The following is a 25,234-nucleotide window of genomic DNA, read 5'->3' as shown; positions in this document are numbered from 1 at the left end:
CCTCCTCCCATCTCCGCCAATGGCTGAACCCACGCAGCTGAGTGGGAGGGCAGTGAGGGCCTCGGAGCAGCTTCCCACAGCAACAGGCCTGTCTTCGCGGAACCTGTCCTGTCCATACCCTGGGACCAACTGGGCCCTGTAGCTGGCCACAGCCTTGTCCTCAATGCTAACCACAGGGGGACAGGTGGGGATGGTTCTGTCCTGTGCTCCCAGCATGGTCTGCCTACTCCCCCCCACCTCTGGGGTCTCAACTCAGGCAGGCTCCTGTTCCTGATGGAGGAGTCTCAGCTTCCAGAAGCTCAGGATTAGAAAGGGCTCTGCTAGGTCCTATCTCCTTCCTGAGACGGATGCGTGAATCCCCACTGCAAAACCCTGAGGAAGGAGCTGGTTTCTGGCTGATAACTTCCCTGGATGGGGAGCTCACCACCCCACAGGAGCCCATCCCAGCTCTGGACAGCTCAGGGTCTTCGGAAGTCTTCCCTCACACTGTGTCACCCAGACTGCCACGTGGCCAGCCGCGATGTCTGCAAAGGGGTCACCCGTGGCCCCTCCACCAGCTACGTCGCTGACCCTGCCCATGATTCTAGGGCCTCCTAAACCCTCCCTGTGACCTGGCTGTCCCTGGGATGCCTCCAGGAGGTCACCAGCCTCCACCCTCCCTGGCATTCCCCCGTCTCCAGGCTATCCCCTGCCCACGCACCAGCCCGGTTAGCTTTTCTCGCAGGCCCCGGATGTCATCCTTGAGTTTCTGCTCTTTGATCCGCCACTCAGCCTTGTGGACCTCGCGGCTCAGGTCCCTCTCGGGTCCTGGTGAGTGGCGATTGGCCTCCAGCAGCAACACTCGAAGTTCGTTCAGACTCCTGGGAGGGGTCAGTGCGGGGCACAGAAAAGCTAGTCAGCCCCGGCCCTCTGCCCCCACGTTCCGGAGATTTGCCAGGTGCCTATGGGCTGGCCACGGAAAGGGGGACACCGGCTATGAAGACAGCACCCATGCCAGGAGGGGCTGCAGTGGAAACACGGGGCATGAAACCATTCAGTGACAGTCCAAGAGGGGCCAGGATTTGGGGATGGGACGGTCAAGAGGACTGAGCCTTTTCTAGAATGTTCTTCAAATTAAAAAAAAAGAGAACATCTGTTTAATGAAAAATTAAATAAAACATTCATCCAAGAGAGCTCATGTGGCAAGACATTCTATTTTTTATTTTTACTTTTTTTTATTTGTTAAAGACTTTATTTGGGGGGCACCTGGGTGGCTTGGTCAGTTAAGCATCTGCCTTCAGCTCAGGTCATGATTCCAGGGTCCTGGGATCGAGTCCCACATCAGGCTCCCTGCTCAGTGGGGAGCCTGCTTCTCCCTCTGCCTGCCGCTCCCCCTGCTTGTGCTGACTCTCGCTTTCTCTCTCTCTGACAAATAAATAATTAAAATATTAAAAAAAAAAAAAGACTTTATTTTTAAGTAACCTCCACACCCAAGGTGGGGCTCGAACTCATGACCCTGAGATCAAGAGTCACATGCTCTTCTGACTGAGCCAGCCAGGCGCCCCCACATGGCATATTAATAATAGTCTCAAAAGGATATTAAAATACTCTTCTCTCTTTTCCAACTACATATCTATGTAAGGCCCGATTTTCATAATACACTTCAAAACAACACCTGCAAAGATTGAATGCAGAGGAAGATACGAGAATCCTGCTGTCTTCTATGAAGCCTGAGATTCAAGAAATTTGCAAAAATGTAACACAATGCCACTCTTTTCATGAAACAGTTTAAGTTTTGGAAAACGGTTGCTTTTTATCAAAAGTGTATTATTTATGTGAGATGCAACTGGCTTGTTACAATTTTTAAGCGGTTTAAGAAAGATTTTCAAATTTCTGATTTAACTGATAATACGGTAAATACAGAATAAATAAACAAAAGCTCTCTGGGAATCCTCCATAATTTTTAAGAGTTTAAAGGGATCCCAGAGGCCAAGAAGTTTGGGAACCACTAGTCTTGCCTATAAGCGCTGCTTAGAGATCTGTGTTGGGAAGGATCCTGAAGCTTCATCTGAGAGGAGTACCGCGATCATTGGTGATGCTGGCCGCCTGTCTGACCTGCCTCACCCCTGCCCTGCCTCCGGAAAAGACGGGCTAATGTCAGGTGGAGTGGGGTCAAGGTTAGGGCCAGGCGGGTCGACCACACCGCTGGCGGCTGACTCACCGCTCCTTCCGGAGCAGCTCCTGGCTGATGAGGACCAGCTGGCCTGAGGCGTCGTGGGTCTTTCGCGACAGGGCTTCCAGTTCTGCCTCCAAGCGCCGCTTCTCCTTCTGGAGGGCGTCCACCTTCTTCTCTCCCGACTTGCACTTTGTCTCCAGTGCTGAGGGTCAGCCAGCAGGGAAAGCAGAGAGAGGGTCAGGCTCTCCCTGGGAATCTGTCCCCGGCAGGGAGCCGGTTTTCTTGGGGGACCATGGTGACACACCCCACTGAGTGGGTCTCTCTGGTCCTGCAGAGCCAGGCAGCAAGGGGCCGAGAGAACAGCGACACAGAGCAGGCCACAATCCCAAGCACAGCAACACAGGCCCTTTGGTGTCGGGGGGAAGCAGGCCACCCTTCCCAAGACAGGCCCCGGGCATCGACACTGTGTCCTAGACCAGGGAAAGCTAATCTTCACCTTAGCCTTGGACAGGCTGGAGGTCAACTGCTCTCTGTGGGGACCAATGAGGCCACGTGCACCTGATGGGAACTGGACAGAAGTCGGGGGTGGGGACCATTTCCCAGGACGGGGGCCGTCTCATGGGCACTCATGGGTGGACAAGAAGCAGGGCTCGTTCACAGAACCACAAATTCCAGACCCGTGCCTCTCCCCAGGCTCCCTCTCTGTCCTTGTGTCCCCTGTGTCTTGCTCCCTGCTGTGGCCAGCGTCCTTCCCTGCCCCCAAGTCTGAAAGCCTGGTATTTCATCTAGAAAGGAGCCGGGGGCACAGACACTCTATCTGTGTGACTTAGAAAAAGTCAAGACGAGAGATGGGGCACTGGGGTGGCTCAGTCGGTTAAGCCTCTGCCTGCGGCTCAGGTCATGATCCCAGGGTCCTGGGATGGAGCCCCACATCGGGCTCCCTGCTCAGCGGGGAGTCTCCGTCTCCCTCTCCCTCTGCCGCTCCCCCTGCTTGTGCTCTCTCTCTCTCTAATAAATAAAAATATTTAAAAAAAGAAGTCAAGACGAGAGAGAAAGCTGATGGAACTTCAGAACACAGAGAACACAGAACTGGCTCTGGGGGAAGAAGGCAGCTGGGGTCCGCGGATCATCTTACGGAAGACGTGGGGGCCACACTCTCCACTCTCTGCTGCTCAAGTCCATGCAGGTGGGCTGGCCCACGTCACCTCTCGAGGCAGAGTGGGACAGGGCACCCGGACCCAGGAGCCAACCCAGTCCACGCCCCACTGGCTCGAGCCCCCGTGAGAGCCCCCCGCATCTGCCCTGCGGGAGGGAGACTTACCACTTACTTGGGCCCTGAGCGTTTCGGTCTGGGACATCAAGGCTGTCACCTCTTTGTCCCTCTTGTTCAGCTTGTCCTGTAGGCCTAGGGGAGAAGGGAGGAACAAGGGGCCGTAATGTTCCAGAGGTCGCGGGTGAGGGCACGGCCCTCCCGAAGGAACCTGAAAACGAGGTCCGGGGTCCAAATCCTTCCCCGTACCAGCCCTCTCACTGGGTGACCCACTCCGAAGAAGAGACCCCAACACCATGTGGTCTCCGGCCATTTAACTCTTGGAGTCTGTTTCCCTGAGTGAAAAATGGGGATAGTAATGTGTTTCATAGCCTCAGAATGGTCCTAAAAAGGATAATCTACGGAAAGTGCTAGAAACACACTCAATGTCCATAAGTCACTTTGTAAGTGTACACGTGATGCCCATAAAAATACCAACATGATTTTCGCTCTCACGGAACTACACGAGCTGATTCTAGAACCACTTGGAAAATAAGCAACACTAGCAAGAGAGTCTGGCCAACACTCCTTCAGTGACTTAAACACAGAACATTCGGGCGAACCCCAGAGAACTGGAACAGGGACTCGCAACAGGCCTCCTCGTGCACGTTTACAGAAACACCACTCACAACAGCCGAAGGGTGGAAACAGATCAGATATCTACCAACGGCTGGATGAAGACTAAAAGTGGGCACGTGATGGAATATTCCTCGGCCACGAGCAGGAACGGAGCAGTGACGCGCTACACGATGAACCCTGAGTCTAGGAAGCCAGACGTAAAAGGCCACCTAACGGTATGATGCCATTTGTGTTAAACGGCCAGAACAGGCAAATCCGTAGACAGAAAGCCGACGAGTGGTTGTCAGCAGCTGGGAGGAGGGGAGCCGGACAGGGGAGGGACTGATGATGGGCATGGGGTTTCCTTCTGGGGAGCTGAAAATGTTTTGGAACTAGATAGAGGTCGTGGTTGCAGAATACGGTGAACGTACTAAATGTCCCCCCCCAATTACTCACTTTAAAGCAGTTAATTTTATGTTAATATTCCATCAAAAAAAAAAAAAAGAATAGTCAAAAGAATTTTGAAAAAGCAGAACAGGAAGGACTAGTCCTGAAGTGATTAAAATATAAAGCTTGGGGGGGAGTGTCTGGGTGGCTCAGTTGGTTGAACATCCGACTCTTGATTTTGGCTCAGGTCATGATCTCTGGGTCGTGAGATCAAGCCTTGCATCAGGCTCTCTGCTGAGCGCAGGGTCTGCTTTCTCTTTCCTTCCCCCTCTGCCCCTCCACTTGCTCTCTTCCTCCCTCTCTCTCAAATAAATAAAATCTTTAAAATAAATCTGCATGGCACACACGACCATAAGAAAAGTCACAACGTAAACCACATATGGGGGAAAAAAATGTTTGCACTGTCATATATAAAGAGTTTCTAAAAATCAACAAAAAGATCAACAACCTACTAGGAAAACATGAGCAAAAGATGCAAGTAGAACACTGGACATGAAGAAAGAGAAAGGCAAGTTGAAGTTACACCAGGTAACATCTTTTTACTGCTCAGACTGGCAAAGATCACACAGTGTGATGGACTATTTCGCTGGTGAGGCTTGTGGGGAAACATACTTTCAACCACAGCTGGTGGGAGTTAAAGCTGTTTGAGCCCCAAAGAGGAGAAGGTAATTTACTGAAGCAATGTTTGTGACAGACAAAGACTGGAAACAACCTACGATCCGTCAGTAGGAAACTGGCTACACACACCCGACAGGAGCTCCGAGTGAAGGATTATTCTGCATTGTGGAAGAGAATGTACAGATAAGGAACAGTACATTGTGAGGCACTGTGAAACGGAGAAGAGAAAGGGGCGGAACAGCATGGGAGGCGTGGCTGTGCTGCCTAGGTGTTTGTACACAAACGTCTCTGGAAAGGAACCTTAAGTCGGCCAACACGGTGCCTTTAGGGAGGGAAATCAGGCAACGGGGCACCCTTTGCCGGACACTGCCCTTTGACCCATTTTAAGTTTACACCGATTTAAAAAACAAAGTTAAAGCCGAACAAGTAACAACGGGCTTAGCCCAATGCCCGGCACTTCATAAACCCGAAAGCCCAGGGTCCCACCCAGCCCCGCGGCCACTCACCCTCTATAGTCTCCTTCATCCTGACCTTCTCCCCTGAAATGTCGTTGGACTCAATCATCTGAAAGAAGAGCCTGGTAAGGGGGACGCTCGGCCCCCGCCCCCCGCCATGGCCAGCCGAGCCAGCAACCTCACCCCCATAGAGGCTGGCTCTCAGGGACTTGATACAGTGGCAAGGAGGACAAATGTTCTCCATCCTAACCCCCCAACAACAGAGGAACCCCCTTCCTGCTCCCAGTGCCCCCAAAGGCTGTTTGTGCAGCTTCCCCGTGAACCCCTCCCACCCCTTCCTTTGTTGAAAATGTTTATTATATTAAACAGATGTCTCCTTCCCTGGGACGCCCACAGAGATTAGTCCTGGAAATCTGGTTCCATCATCATCCAGAGGCAAAATCCCCGCCTTGGTTTCCCATCCATAAAACAAGCATCAGCTGCCATAGGGCAGCTCCCGGAGGGACGTCAAGAAATGCTACTTCCTCTCCCTCCAAGACTTCTTCTTAATACTAAACCCAGAAGCCAATGAAGAAAAGATCAATGAAGAAAAAAAAAATCTGGATGGCAAACAGCAACAGGGTCCCCACGGCTTCTTGAAAAAAATGTCCAGCCTCCTGCCCAAGCTGGCTGTCCTCTAGGTCTGCAGTTTGACAGTCTAACACTGTGGGGCAGCACAGAGCTGAGCAGGCAGTCACCTCCATCAACCTGCCCCTCATACTTCTGTTCATACATCCCGAGCCCCCTTTTTAAGTGTCGGCCAGTTGTCCCTGCACTTAAACCTCTGCATCTGGGAGTCATGTGTGTCCAGACCGAGGCTCCACGTGTGTGGAAATCAAGAGAGGGGCCTTCCCCAGGTCACCGCCCACTCCTTGGCCTAAGGTCTGTGACTGGGGGAACGGGGCCATCCTGTGGAACCACAGCAGTCCAAACCTCCTCTGCTAAGGGACTCCCTCTTCTCTGAGCAGCCAACCAGGCCATGTGCACACAAGAGACTCTGGGGGCTGTTCCTTTCCCCTTTGCCCAGGATCCTGGGAGAGCACTTGCTAAAAATGGTCCCTCCCTGGGAGAAGGGGGCAGAAAGGCTGCCACAATGGGACACAAGGCGGGACACAGGCAAAGCTGCTTCTACAAAAAAGGCACCTGTCCTTGAAACTCCTGAACACCGCCTGCTAGAAGTTGTTCTAGCGTAAATCCAACGTTCAAGAGGGCCCAGGGTTTGGGGCGCCTGGGGGGCTCAGTCATTAAGCTCTGCCTTAGGCCCAGGGCGTGATCCCGGAGTCCTGGGATCGAGCCCCACATCGGGCTCCTCTGCTATAAGCCTGCTTCTTCCTCTCCCACTCCCCCTGCTTGTGTTCCCTCTCTCGCTGGCTGTCTCTATCTCTGTCAAATAAATAAATAAAATCTTAAAAAAAAAAAAAAAAAAGAGGGCCCAGGGCCTATATAAACGCAAGGATCGTGCTGCTCGCTGTTCTTCGTCTAGGATTTGACTCATGTCATCCCCGGCACCCTCAGTCGGCCCTCTAGCAGTGGAGCTGGACTTGACCTTACCGCCGGTGGGCTGGAAACCCTGGGAGAGTTTCCGTCTCAGTCTCGCTTTGCTCATCTATGAACCAGAGCCAACACTGATCTTGCAAAGGTTAAGAAAAGGCAACGGGAGGTCCTGGCACAAGGGTCTGGTGCCCAGAGTGACTCAAAAGGCCCTTCCAGGCTGGCGAGCTCACAGCCCACACCACCCAACGCCTGGGCCTCCCCAGCGTGCTGAGCTGAAGGAAGACGAGCTAGATGTTTGGAGGACTTCGAGTTGGCCCAGAACTGACAGTAGTAGCGACAGCCGCTCTAGAGCTATGCCCCATCAGCCTCCCAGCGCCCACTCTGGAGACCGCCCCCCTCTGGCCGCTGGACTGTTGCTCACAGTCCCAGTAGGACTGGCAAAAGGGGGCTGCCCTCAGGTCACCTAGTTTGGTGCTCGTGTTGGAGATGGGGACCCATCTCCCCCCCACCCCAGGGACAGGGAGGGCTTGCCCTCCACACCACGCAAGCCCCACGGAGCTCCTGGGGCTGGCGCCTTGGGGAGGTAGGTCCAGGAGCCTGCACCGTGGGGCACGTCTGGGAGAAGCAGGGGCCTGGCGATTGGGAGGAAAGCTGTGCCCTTCGTGCTGAGGTATGCAGCTCTCCAGGCCCGGGCTGTGGGGGCCCAGCCAGCTCAGCTCTGACCACGTCGGGCCCCCATGGCCACCCTGCCCTACTGATGGAGGGATGAGGGGGACCCTCTGTTCTCGCATGGGCCTGGCTGGGAGGAAGGGGTCAGCCAATGCCGGGGCCCCCGTGCCCGAGCCCCTCCACCCCCGTCCCCCCGACCCCAGCCCGGCAGGAGAGGCAGCCGCCTACGTTGCTGTGCTGGGACGAGCACAGGGACTCGACGGCCTGCAGTCTGTTTTCAGCCACCAGAAGCCTCTCCCGCAGCCTCTCGGCCTCCTGCTTGCTCTGGGCTTCTGACCGCTGCAGCAGCTCGTGGTCCAGCATCTTCTTCTCGGCCAGGGAGATCTGCTCCTTGAGGAACTCGATGGCCTGCGCCTGGCCCCGGTACTCCACGTCCAGCTTCTCCAGCTCGTGCAGCCGCAGCTCGGCGTCGCGGCGCTGGTCCTGGGCCTCCTGCAGCTCGAGCCGGTGCTGGCTGGCCTGCACCTCTAGCTGGGCCCGCCAGTGCTGCCGCAGCCCGGCCAGCTCCTCCTGGGCCTCCTGCAGCTTTTGCCGCAGCCCCTCCTTCTCCTTGACGTGCACGGCCGTCTCGATGTCATGCTTGGCCCGCAGGTTGCCCAGCTCGAGCTGGTGCTCCATCTTGATGCCCTCCATCACGGCCTTCAGCTCACCAATCTCCTTCTGCTGGGCACCCGGGCCCGAGTTCAGGGTGGCCTTGAGGTCCTCCAGGGACTTCTGATGGTCCGAGGCCAGCGAGTCCAGCTTGGACTTCCAGTTGTCCATGAGCCCCATGTTCTCGCTGGTGGCCTGCTGGACCTTGGCCTTGAGGTCCACCACCTCCTGCGCGTACTTCTCATTGGCCGCCCGGAGCTTCTCCACCTCCGCCTGGTAGGCCCGCAGCGCCTTCTCGTACTTGTCCCGCAGCACGCCGCTCTCCCTCTGGTGCTCCTTGCTGGCGGACAGCAGCCGCTCGCGCAGCCGCAGTGTCTCCGCGGCCTCGGGGTGGTCGGCGGGTGGCGGGCCCGAGTGCACCAGGCACTGCTGCAGCTCCTCGATCTCGCTGCGCCGAAGGTTCAGCTCCTCCTCCAGCTGCAGCACACGCGACTTCTCAGCCACCGTGGTCAGCTACCAGGGAGAGGGGGAGCCGGAGGTCAGCGGGCCAGCGGGAGGGCTGGGGGGGGATGCAGCCAGGGCAAGGGGGGAGGTTCGTGGAAGGGAAGGGCGCCCACCCCGCCCGAGTGCCCGCCCGCCACCGCCTCCCGAGAGACTGCCCTGGCTTGTAGCCCGGTGACTCAGGGAGTCGACCGTCCCTGCGGCCCTGTGTGGCTTGGGACAAATCAGGGGTTAAAAGAACCACCTGTTTGAGGTTCTGGCTTTCCTTAGGAGGGAATTTTGCACGGGGAGGGTCCCCAGCCGGAATGGGTCAATTCACAGAGGGGCTGTCTGGAGAGGATGGCCAAAGAAAGGTCTGGTTTAATGCCTGAGGCAGAACAAAATTAATGCTCCCAGACCCGCCTCCTGATGGATAACTGAGAGCAGAGGCTCCACCCTCCAAAAACCCACTTGGATCACGACGATCACGGTCGTATTTGAAACGATACATGTACAACTTTAAATCTTTTCCTAACTTAAAAAAAATTTGTTTTTGGAGGTGACCTTTAGTTCAGTAAATGTTTTTGTCTTTATAAATGAGGCTAAGCCCCAGATCAAGGTGCCTTGGGGTGGAGGGCTCCAGCCTGTCACCCGAGACTGGGTCGGTTTCTGCAACCAGCCTCCGCGCACACACGTGCATCCCACACAAGCACACACGGTCACCCAACAATGGCCAGTGTGTGGAAAGGCCGACCTGCAGAAACGGACCGTTGCTCGCCCCACCTCCCACCCTGCTCAGAGGGTCCGAACCCATCGGTGCTAGCCAGCTGTTTAGCTCCATGGCCAGAAGTGCAGCTGGGCTGGGCAGGCCAGCTGTGTGGATGTGTGCACCTGCACAGGGAGCCGGTCCCCTGGGCAGGCGTGGTGGGCGCGGAGGGGCCAGCCGGGCCCAGAACCTGCCCTGGGACTTGGTGGGACCTCACCCCCACAGAGCTTTCCCTGATCTATTGTATCTCAACAGCCCCACCCCTGGGTCTGACACAGAATCTCATGCCCTAGGGACACCCCCACACCCCCAAAGCCCCAGGTCCTTCAGGCTAGCCTCTCCTGCCACAGAATTAAGACCCCCTGGGCCAGAGAAGCCTGGATCTGCAGTCCCCCGACCTCCTGCCTTCCTCAGCCTCCCCCACTTGGGGAGAAGGGAGACGTGGATAGGTTGTCACTGTGCCTGCCCATATATATAAGGGGCCGACCGTTCCCAAGAGGCCCCCCCCCATTTCTGAACATGACAAAGCCTTGTCACGGCAATGCATGGGGAGGGAGGGAGGGGGAGGGCCTCGCAGGACATCCCCAGCCATGGGGCCATGAACTGGGGCGCACGGTCCCAGAGAGCCAAGACCCCCTCCTCCCCAACAAGCGTCATGTGGCAATGGAGTCAAAGCATCCCTAGACCTCGACTTCCCTCCTGGAAGGGGTGCAAAAAAGGCGAAACACAATAAGGATAGCAGCCAAAGGCAGAAAAAATAATAAAACAGAGAAGCCGGAGGAGGCGAGAAGGGGCCAAGGCGCCCACGGGGCCGGAGGCGGCGTTACCCTGTTGTCGGCTAATTCGCGGAGCAGCCGCTCAGCCTGCGCCTTCTCCAGTAGCAGGCTCCGCTCCAGCTCCCCAATGCGCGCGTGCTCCAGCTGCGTCTGGGTCTGGGCCACCCCGGCGGGTGGGGAGGCGGGCCAGGGGAGAGGAGTACAGGGCAGAGGAAGCCGGAGGAAGAGAGAGGAAGAGAGAGAGAGAGAGAGGCGGCGTCATCTTCCGTGAATGAGACAGGAGAGCAGGTCGAGGAGAGGAGGTGGCGCGAGGACAGAGGAAGTCCGGGGAGGTGGGCCGGGCTGGGTCCGCCAGCTGCCCCCCTTTGGGGCCCTAGGTGGGTTTGCTTCAAGGCAGTGGAGGGGCTGCGGCAACCCCACCCCCCAAGCCACCCCACCCAGGAGAGGGTGGTCACAGGGCACAGGGCTCCCCCCTGACACCCCTTGCGGCTCTGGGGAGGGGCCCCAGTCTCCTCCTGCTCCCCATCGGGCCGTTGCTCATTTTAGGCACAGGATCTTGCCCACTGCAGGCCCCGGGATGGATGGATCAGTAAAGGAACCCAGGACTCCAGGCTCCCCAGGCCTGAGCTGAAGGTGCAAGAACCAGTGGAATGGGAAGGTTTTAAAAGATATCTCTACCCCATCGTGATTCTCCCAGCCTGGCCTCCCTGGTGGAGGCCAGGCTCTGCCTCCCACTGCCCTGCCCAAGCTCAGTGACTCGGTGCCCATCCCCCGGGGACCCCTGCGGAGGATGCCTGGTCTCCCCAAAGCACAAGAACGCTTTTGTTCTGGCTTCCCACGCTAACAAAGCCCGATGTTCTCGCGGCATCCAGCCTGGCATTTGGGTTTCTCGTAACAGACTGGCAAGGGTGGCAGGGGCCAAGGGTGCCGGCTCGGGGGCGCCCGGGGCAATCTGGAGACCAAGTTCATTGTGCGGAGAAGCCAGGGGGTCCTCCTCAGCCTCCAGCCCCAGGAGAAGCAGTTTAGAGCAAATCTGCGGGGCCAGTCTGAAGAGGTAGGGCTTCCCCACACTGCACATACGTGTAAAAGCAAGCACACGCACACCCGTCACCAGCAAGGGTGTAAACCCATCTGAGAAACACGCCTGCAATCCCTACAGAGCTAGAGAGACGGTTCTGTCCTCTGGCCTATGATCTTATCTCTGCGAATGTTCCTGAAGGAACAACTAAAAAGGTTCTCTGTCTCCCTCTCTCTCAAGAGGGCATCATGCCACAGCACTAAGAAGCAGTCAGCCTCGGGCTCTTCCAGGAAATTACAGGCTGACAATGGTGTCTCGGGGTCAGCCCCTGGGGGGTGGGAGGCTCATCCCCACCCTCCTCTCCCAGAGCACGGGCACCGCAGCTCGGCCCAGGACCCACGCTAGGTGGCGCAGGATCATAAATGATGACTGGTGTCTCTGCGGACAAGAAAAAGCCCCCAGACTCAGAATTCCAAGATAGCCTCATTTGGTGCTCTCAAAAGGACGCCCCCCCAACCTCCCAGCATCACCCCCTTTCCAAACTTCTAGCCTCCTGTTCTGTGGGCTGGGGTCTCCATGGGGGCACAGGGAAATCCACAGGGGACTTGCTTCGAGTGCTTGCTTAATTAAGATAAATCCAACCACAGGAACCTGAGGGTGGAAAACAGCCTCTAAGGCTCCATTTTAGGTGGGGTGGGTGATCTGGCCTTCCGTCCGCTCCAGGGACTCCACCCAGGGTGTGAGGAGTGGGGCCACCACGTTCCTGCTTCTCACTCTCAAGGTCCCTGGAGCTGATGTTCAGAAACCCACGCCCATGGTCAAGGTGCTGGAGGCAGCCTAAGGGTGGAAGCAACTTTTGTCTCCTGTGCTAACTTTAGAACCTCTCCCCGCAGACACTGTGCCCACACCCCTGCAAAGCGCAGAGCCACCGCCTTGGGATAGCCCTCGGGCTGGAATCGTTAGTGGGGGAGGAGATTCCCCACCTGCACTGGGGGCTCCTGAAGGTCAGAGGCCTGCGTCACTGCTCTTGACCCTCTTTAGTCCTCACAGCGCACCAGTCAGCAGAGAGCTGACTCTGAGTTCCCGAGCCTGGCCCTCCCTGTTACCACGGGTCCTCCCCTGCAAGTGATCCAGTGACCCCACAGATGCTATTTAATTAACAAAATCATCACACGTAAGCCCCGGATGACTGATTAATCGACAACAACCAAACCCCAACAAGGTCGGGTCCCCACTCGGGTGGCAGCGGGGAGAGGCACCCACGTGCTCATGGTGCAATGGGGCGAACATCTGTTCAAGAACGGAAAAGAACCGGAAAAGCTGCCCCCGGCCTGTAACATGGGATTCCCACTCCAGCAGAAGCACTTTCCCTGTGCTCCTGCCCTGTTCGGACAGTGGGGACATGACGGGGCACGAGACAGACAGGGCCACCCGCAGGGGTGTACATTGTGGGGATGGACGCAAACAATAGAGGGTTTCAGGTTGTGGCTGGAGCTGGGAACAGGGCGGGGGGGGGGTGCAGGGATGGAGGTAATTTCTCGCTGAGAAATACAGTGGATGGTGAGGCCCGAAGGAGAAGCAGGAATGGGCACATGGAGACGCTCAGAGGCAGACAGAGCCTGGGGCGTCCAGGAAGAGAGGAGCCCCACGGACCCTGGGCACAGGTGCGCAGGGCTGGGTTCCCGAGGGGCTCCTCTGGGCCACTCTGGAAGAGCCTACGGTTCCCTGGGGCTGTAGTGCCAGATGTGTGCAGGGAAGCAGCAGGGGCTGGTTTACCTTTTTAGATTTGGTCAGCGGTTTGCTTTACAGTCACGCTGAGAGGGGGCTGTAGGTGGGGGGAGAGCTGGACCAGGGTCGGCCATGAGTTTATCAACACTAAAGCCTGCAGCCGGCCAATGAGGAGCGTTCATCATAGCTTCCTCCCCACTTCTGTGCAGGCTCAAAACCGCCCAGCGTTCAAAATGCCAAAGCTGTATTTTTAAGGGCTCTCTGGCTTCAGTGTGGAGAACGGACCGCGGAAGAACACAGGAGGTGCCAAGTAGGGGCCGGCGCGGCTGTCCGAGGCAAGGTGCTGGGGCCTGGCCCAGGGAGGTGGCCGTGGGGAGGCAGAGAAGTTTTCCTCCTCCCTCCCCGTGGGGAGGCAAGGTCAAGGTCAGGAGGACTTCTGACGGAGGGATGAGGGAAAGATTCGAGATGAGTCAGTTAAGCAACCATCTGTGGGGCTGCAGGGCCAACTGCTGAGACGGAGGGAGGGGAGGGTCAGGGACAAATGGGGAGATCTGTTTGCACAGGTTCTGTTGGGGGTGCTGTGCTGGGTTGAACGGTGTCTCCCAAAACCTCACCTTCACCTGGAGCCTCCGAATGGGGCTTTGTTTCGCAAGAGGGGTCTCCGTACACGTGATTAGTTAAGATGAAGTCATACTGGTGGACCCCAACCCCAATGACGGGTGTCCTCATTTGAAGGCAAGTCAGAGCCACAGGAACACGCAGGGACAAAGGCCATGTGGCGACAGAGCCGGTGACTCAGTTACAAGCCGAGGGATGTCAAGGGTTGCCAGCAACCTTACTGGAGCTGGGAGAGAGGCATGGAAAGGGTTCGGAAGCAAGCCTGCCGATCGCTTGATCTCAGATGTCTGGCTTCCGGAACAGTGAGAAAATAAGTGTGCGTGGTTTAAGCCACTGAATTGTGGTCATTTGTTACGGCGGCCCCTGGAAACTGCTACTGGGGCCCGTCTCTCCCTCCTCCTGGGGGAGATGTCCACAAGGCACACCAGGGTGGCGCTCGGGGGGGACCGAGGGAATCGTGAGCTCACAGAGGACACCGAATGACACAGACTGGAGGCTCTCAGGGACAGCGAAGATCGAGGGGCAAAGGGGCCTTGAGACAGGCTGACATTTAGAGATCAGGAAGGAGACTAAGAGGCTGGAACTGGGGAGTGAGGCCAGGAGTAGGACAAGCAGAGAGATGGGGTGACAGCTGGTGGGAGACCAGGAGCTCACAGGAATGCTCTGGGTTTTATTTTTGACTCTGGAGATGGGTGGGTGTGAGCAGAACTTTGGAACCATTTGTGTTCTGGTCGTCATGAATGTGGTCACAGGAAAAACAGCAGCAAGGGGACCCCAGTGCCCCTTGACTGGCTGGCTGTCACTGTCACTGTCTCTCCCAGGCTCTCCTAGTTGGGGCCGAAGGAGCTGGGATGGAGGCCTAATCCAAAACCAGCCAGCTCATTGGCTAGCCTGGGACCAATCGGATTCTCTCCAGAGGACAGAGGTAGGTGATGGCAGGAGGCGGGTGCTGGAGCCTGGCGGGGCCAGGAGGAGGGAGCAAATGTGCCAAGAGTCCAGGAGACACAATCAGAGAGACAGAGGAGAAAGAGAGAGACAGACAGACATGCAGACTGCCCACGAGTCAAGAGCAGAGGGAAAACCCTGAGCAGAGAAAGAAGGGGCTTGGCTCCTGATGCTATTTCTTGCGTGGGGTCCTTGAACTGCCGGTGACAGTTCCCTGTAGACGTTCAGTAAACCCCGTTGAGTGAAGTGCACACGAAGGGTCTCTGTCCCTTGCACCCACAGGTGCTTCTTCCAGAAGCCCACCCCAACTCCTGCAAGAGGGCAGCCGCCCAGCCGGAAAGCCAGCCAGAAAGCAGCCACATGACCTGTCACCTTGGCTACGAGGGAAACGTACAAGAGAACATCCTAATTACGCTGGGCTGGGGCTCCTACGTCGGGGTTGTACCCCAACATCCATCCTTAAAGCCCGGGTGGCAAAATCTCCATTAGGGGTAGCTGGCAGCAACTCTACCCAGATCACTCATGTCCCTCCCCTAGCCAGAGTCATCCAGGGACAGGACACCCACAGATACACTTCTGCTGGGCAATGAAGCCATGGGCTCTTAAGGCAGCCCCTTTACAAGATCAGAAACCATAATTTCTAATTTGAGCTCAGAAATGATCTAGTGCAGGGGCGCCTGGCGGGCTTAGTCGGTGCAGTGTGTGACTCTTGATCTCAGGGTTGTGAGTTCGAGCCCCACGCTGGGTGCAGAGATTCCTTAAAAATAAAATCTTAAAAAAAAAAAAAAAGACCTAGTGCAGTGATCCCCAAAGTGTGGCCCCTAGACTGGCATCACCTGGGAACTTGCTAGAAATGCAAATTCTCAGGTCCCACCCAGACCTCCGGAACAGCCACTGCGAGGCTGGGCCCAGCACCGTGTCTGAACACGCCCTCCCGGTGATGGATTCGCAAGTCTGAGAATCACTGGCCTAGTTCAACCTCCTCTTTCGCAGATGAGCAAAGCGAGGCCTGGGGAGGGAAGGGACTGCCCAGAGCCTGTCAGGGCCAGGAGAGCGTGCAGAGGACTGAACTCACTGTCCCCTGCCCCATCCGACAGCTGCAGGAGTCCTCGTCCCTCGTCACCTCCCAGGGAGCTGGGAGGACCACAGCAGCGAGGCATTCCTGCCCACCCAGCTGTGGCCTCATGAGCCCTGAGGTCTTTGCGTGACGTAGTGAGGAGGGCTGGGGGTGGCGGGGGGCCTTCACTAACTGATGGGAGCACCCGTCCCTCAGCTCAGAGAGGGTGGGGGGGGGAGTGAAGGCTCACCTCTGCGCAGACCCCCCGCCCAGGTGTTGTAACTCAGGAGACGCCACAAGTGGTCCTCCTGAGGGCTGTGCTCGGGAGTCAGGAGTCCTGGGTCCTGGTCCTAGGGGCTGCCGCCTCGCTCCCTGACTGGGTGAGTCCCTTTGACTTCCTGCGGCTGTTTTGCCATCTCTAAGCTCTGAGACTCAACAAGAAGCTACTTCCAGCCAACCTGTCATGTGGAATCCAGGACAAATGAAGGACCCAAGGGATACCTTTAGGGCTATTGCCCAACAAAGAAGGGACAGAGGAGTCCGGCCACTATGTTCTCAGGCCTAGTCCTGGGGCAACCCTTGGTCCACCCCACCTGGCTACCAAACAAACGGAAGAATGGCCGCCTGGGGTTCGTGGAGCTCAGCCATTGCCCCCCGCCCCTCCGACGAGTCTCTCATGACCTACCCCCGCCCCAGTCTCCCAGGGGCCCCTTTGGGATTTCTCCCTTGACATGTCCCCAGTCCCCTCCCAGGGAGGCCAGAGCTGCTGCCTGGTCCTCAGGAGCATGTGCCCTGCAAGGGCTGGGCCCGGGGAGGGGAGCACGGAGCTGGGGGGGTGGGCGGGGCAGTCCTCCGACCATTACCTCCAGGTCTCCCTTGGTGATGGACTCCTCCTCCACTCGGAACTGCAAGTCCTCCACCTTCCTGCAGGGGAAGAGGGGGCTGAGCGGGCTGGGCTCAGGGCCGTGGGCCTCAGCTCAGGGAGGGCAGAGAGGGGCTCAGACCACGCCAGAGTCACGGTTTCCAGAGCCTCCTGGAAACCTCTCGCCCTCCCAACTGCTGGCTCCGTGCTCTGCTCAGAGACCACCAGCTTCTCTAAAACGGGGGCATGTCAGGCAACACCCTTCCTCCCTAGGGTGGCTGTGGGACCAGGTAGCAGGATGGGCTTGGAAACTGCAGCTGCAAGGAGAACAGTCTGCCCGGAGGGAGGGAGGGAGAGTAGGTTTCTTTCCCTGCTGACCTCACTCTCATCCCCTCCCCGCAAAATCGGGGGCCAGAGTCCTGGGGCTGCTCCCTGAGGAGGGCCCCCACTGGCCTGCTGCAGGCGTTGGAAGCCACCCTCGGGGAGACACAGTCACCCACCCACATGCCAAGACAGCACCGGGGAGACGCGGGCACAGAACCGCTCACGGAGCTGCCCTTCCCGGGGGCCTCCTACAGCTCCAGGCATACAGATGGGGACGTGGGGCCGGGAAGGGCAAGAGACCTGCCCAAGGCCACCCAGCAAGCCCAGGGGACTGCACCCAGGCCCTTGGTGAACACGACCCCCAAGACATCTTCAAGTTTTTTTGTTTGTCAGCATCCGGCGTGTTGCCATGGGAACCAGATGTGTGGGCCCCGAAAACTGTCTCAGGCAGATATAAATAAGCCCTTCTCGCTCCTAGTCAGACGGTAACAACAGCCTGGGGCGGGGGCTGAGGCTGGGGGGCTGCCTGAGGCACGGGGGAGGGGAGGGAGCCCCAGAAACCTGGGTGTCGGCTAGGGGGACAGGGAGAGGACCTGGGCCAAGAGAAGCCCCGTCCCCTGTAGGCTCTGTCCCGCAGGTGACCCAGGACCAAGTCAGGCCAGAGGCGCCGCACAGGGGGAACCACAGTCCCCACTGGCCACGGCGGCGGGACAGAAAAACCCGCGTCCTCACCAACAGCCTGGTGGCCTCAGGCAAATCCCCGCCCGCTCTGAGCCTCAGTTTCTTCATCTGTGACATGGGGGCAATAGCCGCCTCCCGGGCTCATGGTAAGATAGAGACAGCACACGGAAGCCCTCAGCCTGGGGCTGACACCTGAAGCAAGGTGTTTCCAGGGGCCTTTCAGAGCTGCTTCTCGGAGCCTCAGCGTCCTGACCCCGCCAAGCTGGGAGCTCCACGCACAACCCAGCCCAGCGGGGTGCTCTGAGGATGCAGCTGGTACGAGAGGGGGGCCCCCCACCCTGCATGCTCCCCTCAGGATGTCCTACATGGGCAAGTCAGGAAGGAGAGCAGCGGACAGAAGTGATGACTCCTCAGGCCCGCCAAGATGGGGATCATCACCCCACTTTGCAGATGAGGGGCACGCCCGCAGAGCTCAAATGTCCCCCAGGCCCAGGGCGGGGGTGGGGGGCATACCTCCTCTCCTCCTCCAGCTGGTTGGACAGGTCTACCTTCTCCTTCCGCACGCTCTCCACCAGCAGCCGGGCCCGCTGCAGCTTCTCCTCTGCTTCTGTAACATACTGGGCCCCGAGCAAGGGCCAGCCCCGCGTCAGCCTCCTCCTGGGACTGGGGTCCAGGTGGGGGAGGGCTGTGAGAGAGGCAGAGGGGTGCGAGGAGCCAGGCCTGCCACTCCCCTGCCGGCTGGTGGGACACAGACCGTGGTGGGCCTCGCTGTGAGGGAGGAGGGCCCAGCCAGGAACGGTAGAGGCCAGCATCGCCCAGTGGGAACCTCAGGTCCACATGTCCCCAATGCCCAGTGCCCCAGTGCCTGTCACATCCCTCAACCCCTAACGGCCTAAGACCCACTGTCTTGGGAAGGCCTCTGTCCCAGCACACACGGGCGCCTGGCCTTAACCATCCCAGCACTTGAGGGCGGGCTAAGCCAGGCTTCCGAGGGGGTGGGGACCCAGGAAGGATCTGTCACATAGGAGACAAACATCTCCATCAGGGAAGAGAAGCGAGTGACAGCAGCAGACCCAAGTCAACAGGCGAGGCCTCACTGCCCTGAAACCCAACACCCCGTTCTACTTGAAAGCATGATCTGAAACATGGACGGGTGTAGACCAAAAAATGTGTACGTGAGTATATTTAGACAATGTGAGTAATTGGAAATAACTTGAACCACCGCAGGGGACTGGCCACGTCGGTAAGGACACAGCCCGTGAAAGATGGCCACGCAGCCGCAAAAACAGGCAAGAATTTTCCATGACCTAGAAAATGGTCCCACTCTAGTTAAGTAGGAATAAGCACGAAAGAGCCAGGCTCCAGATCCATCAGGAGGAGGAAGAGAGGTCTTAGGATTCTATGCGTGAGGGCGGCCCGCAGGCTGACCCGGGGGGGGGGGGGGGGCGCCGCTGGTGCCCTCTGGATAACCCCCGCCCCAACCCCCACCCCGCCGGCCCAGCCACCTGCTCGTGCTGGGCCTTGAGTAGGGCGATCTCCTTCTCCACTTCGCAGATGTGGCTCGTGGCCTTGGCCACCTCGGCCCGCTCCAGGTCCCGCTCGGCCAGCAGCTGCTCGATGTGCTGCTGCTTCTCCTTTAGCGCCTCTTGCAAGGCCGTCGTGCCCGATATCTTGCGGGCATAGCGCGAGGAGGTCTCCGTGAGCTGCGGGAAGGCGCGGGCGCAGGCGAGACTCAGGGATCTGGGGCACCATCCTGACAGCAGCTCGAGCGCCTCGCCTCCCAGGGGCCTGCTCCTCCCTGCCGGTGCCCTAGACGCTCTCCATTGGGGGGATCGTGACATTCAAGATGCAGGGAACTCCCGGCTCTCAGAGTCACGACCCCTGAGAGTCACAGCACCCGGGCTCAGGTGGACTCCCTCACCTGGGCCCCTTTCTCTGCATGCATCCTAGACTCCCAACCTACACTCAGCTTGCACAGAAGGCCCTGTGCCCAGCAGGGCAGCCTCGCCTTCTCCCCTCACCCAGGGTGCCTGTGGCAACCTTGAATTCCCTGCCCTACACCTGCCTCCCACCCGTATCGCCTGTCCTGTATCCGTAGGCCCCTCCTTAACTCCCAGGAAAGGGGTTAGGCTACTGACAAATAGGTAATATAAAAATAACAAGAAATGTAAAAGGATCAATCTTTCCTAGTAAAAGATATCAACTTTCATCTATATTTTTCTTTCTTAAGTAAGTTCTATGCCCAATGTGGGTACTGAACTCGTGACCCTGAGATCAAGAGTCTGTACACACCACTGACTGAGCCGGCTGGGGGTCCCTACGCTTTCACCTTTGTTAAAAAACCCCATGGAGGGATACCTGGGACCAGTTCAAGTCAGGGGAGACCGGGACACCCGGATCCTTCTGTCCCTACGTACCCCCTGCCCCCCCCCCCACACCAGGGTACTCCTCCGCGGCTCCCCCCTCACCAGTCCGCTGCGGCTGGGCCGGCCCCCCACGGAGGAGGCCACAGAGCTGACTGAGCTGATGGAGGAACTGCTGGGGCTGTGGGTCAGTGCCGAGACCCCCATGGCCATGCGCTTGGTCTTCTTGGCCTTGGCCGGGCTGGTGGACGGGAAGCCGATGCGGATTACCTTGTGGATGGGCGCGAAGAGACCAAACTTGGGTGGGCACTGGAAGTACCTGGGGGAGGCAGGAGAGACCCACACCGCTGTCACGGCTCACGGTCCCGAGCTGCCCCTAGCCTCCCCTAGCACAGAGGCTAACACCCTCACCCCACAACGAGTAGATGGGACTCCCAGAAACGGAACACAAGTGAATAGGGCCTGAGATTCTCTGCGGCCATAACAAGACATTGGGCATTTTTAGGAGGGGTCAGGGGTTATAACAGTTACCCAGCACCCACTCTGTGCCGGTCCCTTTATGGGAGTGCTCATTTCTATCCCCCAGCCACTCTATTCTTACCCACATTTCACAGATGAGGAGATAACAGGCTCAGAGAGGTTAAGGAACTTGCCTGCAGTCACACAGCTGGTTAAATGGCAATGCCAGGACTGAACCCACCAGTCTTCTGGGCGTGGCTCCCACACACCATTCAGAGGCCCCCCCAGCCCTATCTGCAGCCCCCACTCTCATGACTGCCCCTGGGTCACCCCAGACCCAGGGAACCCTACTGACCACAGAGCTCCCAGCGGGGAGCAACCGAAGCCTAAAGGAGCTGCTGCCCCACCTGCCCCCAAATTCTGAAGGCAGGAGTGAGCTGAAAGAAACACGCATCTTGTGAACAGGAAGGCACAGTGTTGTCATGGGAACTCAGGACTATCTTCTCTCAAAACCTCTCTGGGCATAGATTCCACGGGGGACAGGGCAGCCGGTCCTGTCCAGTTCCTGCCTCGCCTTGAAAGTGCCCCCATCCCGCCTCTCCCTGCAGGAAGAAGGTCTTTGCTAGGACCGTGCCCCCCTGCGTAGCAGTCCTTCCTCAAGCCTATGGCAGAAGCAAAAAGCCTGCTTCCCTGCGAGAGCTGGGTGAGGTCTGGCTCCTCCCTGGGGGCTTGGCCTGAACCACAGTGACCCTCCTTTCCAGAGCAGTCACAGCCTCACCTGGGCCGCCTAGCGACAGCCGGTGCGGGCAGTGGGGCCGCCAGGCCTTAGCTTCATGCCCCTCCCAGACACTGCTCACCCAGAACCTCACACCCCGGGCCCAGCCTTGCACCCTCCCAACCCAGCCTTCCCGGCAGCCAGGTCCCTCGAGAGACCTGGAGCCCTGCAGTGACCCCACCCCTGGCTGTAGGGCACTGGACAGTGTCAGAATATTTCCTGTGTCACCCAGGGGGACTCCAGGGACCCCTCCCTCTCGTTTCCACGGCTCCTGCCCCACATAGTCACATGTGGCATGGAAGCGGGAACCCAGAACCAACGACTCTCCTAGCACTTGCCTGTGACTCTGCGTGACCTTGAGCAATGACCTCTCTGGCCTCTGTTCTCTCATCTGTAAAATGGGGATGCTATTCCTCAGCCAGAAGGAAGGTGGCAGTACCTCCACCATCACGTCTGGCTCAGCTACCCAGAGCCTCAACACCAGCTTCGTCAGATGCCCCAGCCCCAGCCCCCGCATCTACCCCAGCTGAAGAGGAGCCCCTCCCAGGTGCCCCGGGGGAAGTCCACCATACCTGGTGCCCGCCACCGCCCCATCGTTCTTCCCAAGGGGCTCGTCCAGCTCCACGCCGCACCACTCGCCCTTGGCAAAGTCTGTCTCCCCCACGTACCGCACCACGCCAGTCTTCGTCCCGCCAACCTGTTGGCACACAGACAGACTCAGGTCCAGAGGATGCAGTGGGCCCAGGCAGAGACGGGCACATCCCATCTCTCCCTTCCAGTGTGCAAGGGACAGGGAAGGTAGGGGTGAGGAGGAGGAGGGGCCCAAGGGCAGTGGGGAGGGATATCGTCCCATGCAAGAGCTTTGGAGACAGACAGACTTGCACTGAAACTCTGCCACGTACAAGCTGTGTGAGCTTGGGCAAGTTACCTGACCTCTCTGAGCTTCAGCGTCTTCATCTGTATAAAGCATTGTTTTCTTTCTCTCCCCCAGGATTAAGTACTTTTGAGCACTGTCTGCCACATACTAAAGCGTCAATCAACTTTATCTTTTTTTTTTTAAAGATTTTTTTATTTATTCATTCGACAGGATAGAGACAGCCAGCGAGAGAGGGAACACAAGCAGGGGGAGTGGGAGAGGAAGAAGCAGGCTCATAGCGGAGGAGCCTGATGTGGGGCTCGATCCCATAACGCCGGGATCACGCCCTGAGCCTAAGGCAGACGCTTAACCGCTGTGCCACCCAGGCGCCCCGACTTTATCTTTAAAAATGGTTTTTGGTGGTTGCCAGGGGCTGGAGGGATGGGGAAATCTGGAGTTGTTTAATGGGAATCGAGTTTGAGTTTTGCAAGATGAAGAAGACCCGTGGATCGGGGGTACAGCAACGTGAATGCACTTAACACTACGGAAAGGTATATTTAAGGATGGTTAGAAGGTCAATTTGAGGGGTGCCTGGGCGGCTCAGTCAGTTAAGCGTCTGCCTTTGGCTCAGGTCATGATCCCGGGATCCTGGAATCAAGCACCACGTCGGGCTCCCTGCTCAGCGGGGAACCTGCTTCTCCCTTTCCCTCTGCCCCAGCTCATGTTCTCTCTCTCTCTCAAATAAATAAATGAAATCTTTAAAAAAAAAAAAAAGTCAATTTTCCGTGTGTTTTGCCATAATTCGAAAAAACCCTCAAAGGACAGGCCAATAAGTGTGACATTCCTCTATATACATAGTGGGCCCCTGAGCAACACAGGTTTGAGCCATGTGGGTCCACTTCCATGGGGATTTTTTGGATAAATACGGTACTGTGAATGTCTTTTCCTTATGACTTTCATACTAACATTTTCTTTCCTCTAGCTTACTTTATTCTAAGAAGACGGTACATAACACACGTAACATACAAAATATGCATTAATCGACTGCTTATGCTATCAATAAGGCTTTCCCATCAACAGTAGGCTATCAGTACTTAGGTTTTTAGGGAGTCAAGAGTTAACACGCGAATTTTTGATTGTGCAGGGGGTTGGCACCCCTCACCCCCTGGAGGTTCAAGAGTCAAATACTTCCAAAGCTTTAAAAAGCCCTAGACGGGCGCCTGGCTGGCTCAGCCAGTTAAGCGTCTGTCTTCAGCTCAGGTCGTGATCCCGGGGTCCTGGGATCGAGCCCCTCTGTCGGGCTCCCTGCTCAGCGTGGAGTCTGCTTCTCCCTCTGCTCCTCCCCTCAGCTTGTGTGCGCTCTCTTGCGCAAAAATAAATAAATAAATATTTTTTTTTACAAAACAAAAAGCCCTAGAAGTTTCTCTACCTCACTCCAGAAGCAAACATTTCAACTTTCTTTCTTTTTTTTTTTTTTAAAGATTTTATTTATTTATTCGACAGAGATAGAGACAGCCAGCGAGAGAGGGAACACAAGCAGGGGAGTGGGAGAGGAAGAAGCAGGGTCATAGCGGAAGAGCCTGATATGGGGCTCGATCCCATAACGCCGGGATCACGCCCTGAGCCGAAGGCAGACGCTTAACCGCTGTGCCACCCAGGCGCCCCAACATTTCAACTTTCTAAGCTGAATTTTTCGGTGTTGGCCTCCTTATTTCTAACACTTACAGTGCTATTTCTTCATTTCTGAATTTTGGGTGACCCCCCCCCACTTCCCATCAAGGAAGGGGAGGCGTCAGCTCCCCCTTCATCACTGCCTCACGCGTGCGCGCACACACGTCCCAACTCTGCCCCCTTTCCAAGCGGCGTCTCCATTTTGATCGGATTCCGGGTTTACCGTTCTGGAGATTAAGTAAATATTGTTCGTGGCTGAGTATGGGAGGCTGCAGGTGCTTCTCCTTTCCGGCACAAATTCTCCCCTCCAGATAACCACAGACTTTTGTGATCGTTCGCTTGCCTAGCTTTTACGGACTTAAGACGAGTTCCACCCCGAACTTTCTCAACTGGGAAAGGGATGGGGAATTCCATCAAGTTCTTTCTGAAGAAGACCTTTCTGCAGCCACGTGACCCACTGTGAGGCCACCCGCCCCAGGTCTCCCATCACCATCGCCGTGAAGAGTCCCTTCGCCTCTCTCCTGGCTTGGACCCCGCTTCCTGGATCCTAGGTCTTCCAGTTTTCTTGGTTTACTTCCTTATTTTGGCTTACTTACTCTTTTCTCAGTCCACTTCCTTATTTTTAAGAAAAGGTGCAGGAAGAAATAAACTCCTTGAACCTTTGCATTTCGGACATTGTTTTTACGCTAGCCTCGCTTTGGCTCAATCGAGGTCAAAATTCAGGTAACATCAAATTCACCATTTTAACCAGTTTAAAGGGTACAAGTCAGTGGCTTTCAGTTTGCAACCGTCACTGCGATCTGATCCTGGGACATTTTCATCACCCCCAAAAAGAAACCCCGTGCCCAGGAGCAGACCCCCACCCCCAGCTCCTGGCATCTACTCTTGTACTTTCTGTCTCTTTATACTGCCTTATTCCGGGTGTTTTCCATCGATGGAATCACCAGTATGTGACCCTTTGGGTCCAGTTTTCTTCCATTTGCGTAGCGTTTGCAAGGTTCCCCCATGTTTATTAGCATCCGTATCATTCATCAGCAATATTCCTTTTTATGGCCAAATAAAATTCCAGCGTATGGATGACATCATATTTTGTTTGTCCGTGTATCCACCCATGGACGTTTGGGAGGTCTCCACTTTTCTGGTTGGTGTGAATAAAGTTGCTGGGAACATCCGTATACAAGTTGTTGTGTGAACACTTGCTTCCCCTCGCTCTTGAGTGAGTTTGGCCGGGTCCCTTCCTTTAGGATTTCAAAGCCTCCCATCTTCCAGGGCTGCTGTTGAGACGTTCCAAGTCCATCTGAGTCCTGATCCTTCAGGAGAGCCCATCTGCCCGCTCCGGAGACCTGTAGGACTCGCTCTCTGTCCCAGGGTTACGCAGACACACAGCGAGGTGCGTTGGTGGGAGCCTCTTCCAACCCCTTTCCTGCGCTCCCGAGGGCCCCTCTAACCAAGAAACCCTT

General features: G+C 56.9%; 1 protein-coding gene across 5 annotated transcripts in view; it reads right to left on the bottom strand.

Moving 5' to 3' along the window:
• CLIP2 (CAP-Gly domain containing linker protein 2) overlaps positions 1-25,234 on the bottom strand; it is a 71,312-nt gene that overhangs the window by 5,392 nt on the left and 40,686 nt on the right. For 4 of the 5 annotated variants that reach the window (XM_087868226.1, XM_045786164.2, XM_087868234.1 and 1 more), the window contains 11 exons: positions 21,820-21,944; positions 20,119-20,332; positions 19,156-19,353; positions 18,164-18,267; positions 16,647-16,707; positions 10,469-10,573; positions 7,973-8,908; positions 5,594-5,651; positions 3,477-3,560; positions 2,201-2,357; positions 701-860 (listed from right to left, as the gene is read on the bottom strand). In XM_087868226.1, the coding sequence (XP_087724352.1) occupies positions 701-860; positions 2,201-2,357; positions 3,477-3,560; positions 5,594-5,651; positions 7,973-8,908; positions 10,469-10,573; positions 16,647-16,707; positions 18,164-18,267; positions 19,156-19,353; positions 20,119-20,332; positions 21,820-21,944 (2,202 nt within the window). The remainder of the gene's footprint in view (positions 1-700; positions 861-2,200; positions 2,358-3,476; positions 3,561-5,593; positions 5,652-7,972; positions 8,909-10,468; positions 10,574-16,646; positions 16,708-18,163; positions 18,268-19,155; positions 19,354-20,118; positions 20,333-21,819; positions 21,945-25,234) is intronic. The other variant, XM_087868239.1, reaches the window with a different exon arrangement.

This window comes from Ursus americanus, chromosome 2 (assembly GCF_024610735.1).
Source record: "Ursus americanus isolate L20-20 chromosome 2, mUrsAme1.1.p, whole genome shotgun sequence".
NCBI lineage: Eukaryota > Metazoa > Chordata > Mammalia > Carnivora > Ursidae > Ursus > Ursus americanus.
This window is presented reverse-complemented; position numbering and strand designations above follow the sequence as displayed.